The 4,636-nt window shown below is 42.3% G+C and overlaps 1 protein-coding gene across 1 annotated transcript; it reads left to right on the top strand.

The window, feature by feature from the left end:
• Nucleotides 1-336: 336 nt before the first annotated feature.
• LOC127335243 (beta-glucosidase 12) lies at nucleotides 337-4,351 on the top strand. The gene is made up of 13 exons (XM_051361855.2): nucleotides 337-574; nucleotides 940-1,009; nucleotides 1,790-1,848; nucleotides 2,042-2,117; nucleotides 2,242-2,319; nucleotides 2,456-2,543; nucleotides 2,617-2,872; nucleotides 2,964-3,079; nucleotides 3,169-3,386; nucleotides 3,526-3,557; nucleotides 3,636-3,738; nucleotides 3,812-3,920; nucleotides 4,033-4,351. The coding sequence occupies exons 1-13, from the start codon at nucleotides 347-349 to the stop codon at nucleotides 4,199-4,201; spliced, it is 1,602 nt and encodes a 533-aa protein (XP_051217815.1). The 5' UTR covers nucleotides 337-346; the 3' UTR covers nucleotides 4,202-4,351.
• Nucleotides 4,352-4,636: the final 285 nt, after the last annotated feature.

Here is a 4,636-nt window from a genome sequence, read left to right as displayed (position 1 = left end):
AATTGAAAAAAATATTAATGTACCAAATGATTTATCCCACAAATATGGATAATATCAATTTTAAATACGTTTATTCTGAGTTACAAAAAAAATGACAAACATGTGGATCTAAAATGTATATTTTAAAATCTTTAAATTTGGGTTTTGTTATTTTTGTGTAGCACACGATACAATGAATTTCGCATTGAAAGTTTTAGATCTAGGGAACCAAAAATACTTTGCTTGAACTGCCAGCCTAATCTCAGGGCATGGTAGATGCGGTTAGCTAGCCGCGTGCATTCTAACCGACCTAATCGTCGTCGATCGGTGAGAACATTATTGTGCAGTTCTGTTTAGGCGTATATATATGTGGTGCCAAGCCTATGACACGGAGCAAGCAGCCATATATCAGCTGATCGCACATTCGCGCACCACCTTGGTTCTAGGAGCATTGGTGATGCCAGGTCGCTTCGTCCTCCCGTTTCTCCTGCTGGTCGTTGCTTCCGGCGCCCATGACGACGCCGGCCGGCCACCCATAGACCGGAGAAGCTTCCCCAAGGGGTTCGTCTTCGGGACGGCCTCGTCGGCCTATCAGGTATCAGGTTTCCACAATTCCACTTGTCTTCCATCTCGTTACTGATCAAGTGATCAGCTGATGGCTGTAGCGTTCATTAGCTGCTAGCCGGCCGGAGATCGTCTCGCAGGAACGCCAAATGGATAGTGCGCTGTAGGTAATGCATGACAGGGGCAAGAACAATTAATTAAACGAACTGGAAGCATGAGTGCGAAATTAAATTAATAAAATCAATTTGTACTGATCCTTGATCTTAAATTAAACGAACTGGAAGCATGAGTACTGATCCTTGATCTTAAATTAGTGCTCAAAATTAAAGGATCACATGCATGCATGCATGTGTATGTTGTTTTGTGTAAGTGATTAACTACTCCACATGAATGCAGTACGAGGGTGGTGCAATGGAGGGGGGCAGGGGACCAAGCATATGGGACACCTTCACTCACCGACATCCAGGCAAGCATATACATCTGCTAAACGAAACTTATATCACTTGTGTTAGCAAAAGTTTACGTATATCTTGGCCAGTAATAGAATATAGTCAACCTTTTGTGTAGCCATTTGAACCACTCCAAAGTTTTTGGTACATCAAGTGATCAACAACTATAAAATCAACATGTTTTTCTTCTAGTGGAAAAAACAGAGAAAACAAAAATCAAGGAGGTTCCACGTTTTTAAGAGATGGTGTGGAGTGTGTCGTTTTAGGTCTTTGTCTCTGGGAAGCCCGGATTTTTTTAGCAAAAGTTCAAAAATGATATTTAGAAGTTTTGAAAAATTCTGAATTCGCTTATATGGATATATACAGCTGGTGTGTAACATAAATTTATTTAAGATAAATAATACATTGTATTGGCTACGCAAAAAAAAAACGACGAAAGTGTGCCAAAAGACCAAAAAGCTCGATTTTCCATCTCATGTTTGTTTTTTGCGTGTAGATCACATTGAGAAGCTTTGTTGGCGGAAAATTTACGCACATTCTAGACACGTATATATATCTACCTGTATATAATTTATCAGACACTTTTGACTTATAAAAAGATAGGATTTGAAAAAACCAACATCCCTAGTACACCCCATCTTAACGTGTAATTACCAACTAGGTCTCTATCCCTGATTAATAATAATGTAAATATAGATGTAACAATGAAGTTAAATTATGTTGCCTCTTAAAAAAATATTATAATTAAAATAATCAATTAATATTTTCCTTGCTTTACTGACAAATGGTTTTGGCAGATAAAATTTCTGACAAAAGTAATGGGGACGTGGCAGACGATTCCTACCACCTTTACAAGGTAGGGATACAGTGTTCTAGTTTAGCTGTACTGCTTATTCGTGGGATCCTTAATTTAAAGCATTTTCGTAACTTATATATATGCTGAAAATTTTAGATTTAGAGCACACACAATCGCAGTATCGTCAATTTTCAGTTCCAATCCAGCGAAAAAAAAAAACTAACACTGATTTAAACTTCCCAAAAAAACGCAGGAAGATGTACGCCTCATGATGGATATGGGAATGGATGCATACAGGTTCTCTATCTCGTGGACACGAATTCTTCCAAGTATGACCATATAAGCATTGATGCGTCCTCTTCTTTCTTGGTCTAGAGTAGAAGATTGTGCATATAATCCACATTATAATTCACCGCTTGTTCATACCGACCTCAATGTCTGAATACATGACAGGAGGAACTCTGCAAGGTGGGGTCAACAGGGAAGGCGTCAAATATTACAACAACTTGATCGATGAGCTCCTGTCCAGAGGTAAATACGTATAATTTCATAATTTCATTATTTATTTATTCATTATCCAATGCTTTTAACCTGCAAGTAGCATCATGTACATTCTTTATTTTCACTAGACGATCCTTAAGATTTTGAAATCTTTATATATTTGCAGGGGTGCAGCCATTTGTGACCCTTTTCCACTGGGACTCTCCTCAGACATTGGAAGATAAATATGGAGGATTTCTTAATCCTAGTATCATGTACATCGAAATTATCATTATTCCAGCCTGCGTACGGAAAATAACTAACTGACAAGCTGATACACTGGTGCAGAAATGACTTCAAGGACTATGCTGAAGTGTGCTTTAGAGAGTTCGGAGATCGAGTGAAGCACTGGATCACGTTCAACGAGCCCACGCAGTTCTGCGTTGGCGGGTACGCAAGTGGCACGTCAGCGCCAGGGCGTTGCTCGCCGTGGGAGAAGGGAAAATGCAGCGCCGGGGATTCAGGAAGGGAGCCTTACACCGCAGGCCATCACCTGCTGCTCGCTCATGCAGCGGTCGTCAGACTGTACAAGGAGAAATACCAGGTGACCTTTTAATCATCTTCCATCATCGAAGAAGCCGGAGCCTTGATTATTTTGAAGTTAAAGTGAATCCACGAATGCATATAAAACGCAGGTTGTTCAGAAGGGGGAGATTGGAATAACTTTGGTCTCAAGCTGGTATGTTCCCTTCTCACGTTCGAACTCCGACAGTGATGCAGCGATACGCGCCATAGACTTCAATCTTGGATGGTAAATTTCCTTGGGACTCTCACAAGTTTCACTGCCAAGGTCTAGAGAGAATTAGCAAACTGATCTTACTCCTAGGGATGGCCCTGTAGGTTTATGGACCCGCTCGCCAGAGGAGACTACCCCCAAAGCATGAGAGCATTGGTCGGAAACCGACTTCCGCGGTTCAGCAAAGAACAATCTGAACTGCTCAAGGGCGCGTTCGACTTTATTGGACTCAACTATTACACTTCGAGCTATGCTGGTAATCTTCCTCCACCCAATGGCTTGAAGAACAGCTACAATACTGATGCCCGAGCTAATGTTACAAGTGAGTTATGTATCAGTGGTGGTTTATTCTATCTACTTTTCTGTTCTTCGTTTACCAGTCCAATATAAATGGTGATTTTTCAGCATACCGCAATATAGTTTGTGTATACTAATGTTTCCCAGTTTTGTACATGTGTCAGGTGTTCGGAATGGTGTCCCTATAGGTCCTCGGGTAATTTCCATGTTTTTTTTGTTCCCACATTATGTGTGTGGTAATTCACTTCAGTAAATAAGACGCATATGTATGTAGGCTGCTTCACCTTGGCTCTACGTCTATCCTCGAGGGCTTCGTGAGCTGGTGCTTTATATCAAGGATAACTATGGCAATCCTGCCATCTACATCACCGAAAACGGTGAGTGTATTTTCCTGTCCTAGAAAGAACCAAACTGAAACCTATCTGAAAACTAACTGTCTCTGAAATTTAGGCGTCGATGAAGCCAACGACAAGAGCTTACCGCTAGAGGAATCCCTGAAGGACTACGCCAGGATAGAGTACCACCACAAGCATCTTATTGCTCTGATGAGCGCCATAAGGTCGCCCAGATCAGCAGAGTCTGACATCATTAAAACTCTGTCAACAAGTTTCAAATATGACATCACTCAAACTCTGTTAACAAGCTTCAAACCTGACGTTACTGACTTACAGGGATGGCGCAAACGTTAAGGGGTACTTTGCATGGTCTCTGCTTGACGACTTCGAGTGGTCGAGCGGATACACTGTGCGGTTCGGGTTAAACTTCGTGGACTACAACGATGGGCTGAAGCGTTACCCCAAGCTCTCCGCCCACTGGTTTAAGAAGTTCCTGAAGAGATGAAGTATTTTTCAGTTACAAGGAACACACAATATGCGAAGTGTGTGCTGCAATAAATCGTGATCTGAACCCGAAAAATTAAAACAAATAAGTCATGTATCGAGTACCGAGTTGTAACTTGGGAAGATGAGTGAAGGAGGTGCTCTTGAACTAGTACAGTGTGTTGACGTTGTGGCTATCTAGTTAACTGATTTATTCCATGCATGGTTTTACTAATATCACGTAAAAACGACCAACCAGCTAGTTTTGAACATTAATTCTCCGCGACGACATGATATCTTGCACAGGGAACCTCTGCCTCCCGGGTCGCTCGCGCGGGCGACAGCCAAACCCTAGGAACCACCCCCCGCTCTCCTCCCTCCCTGGCGGCGCCCGGCCGCAGAAGGCGGAGGGCTGCGTGCGTGGCGCACCCCGACGGAGCTTCTTCATGCGGAGAGG

Source organism: Lolium perenne, chromosome 2, assembly GCF_019359855.2.
Source record: "Lolium perenne isolate Kyuss_39 chromosome 2, Kyuss_2.0, whole genome shotgun sequence".
NCBI classification, from domain to species: Eukaryota; Viridiplantae; Streptophyta; class Magnoliopsida; order Poales; family Poaceae; genus Lolium; species Lolium perenne.
This window is presented reverse-complemented; position numbering and strand designations above follow the sequence as displayed.

Coding starts and splice junctions, on each gene's coding strand:
- LOC127335243 (XM_051361855.2), top strand. CDS start 347: ATGTGGTGCCAAGCCTATGACACGGAGCAAGCAGCCATATATCAGCTG. Junction 3,558..3,635: donor GTGTCCCTATAGGTCCTCGG/GTAATTTCCATG, acceptor ATATGTATGTAG/GCTGCTTCACCTTGGCTCTA. Junction 3,739..3,811: donor CATCTACATCACCGAAAACG/GTGAGTGTATTT, acceptor TCTGAAATTTAG/GCGTCGATGAAGCCAACGAC.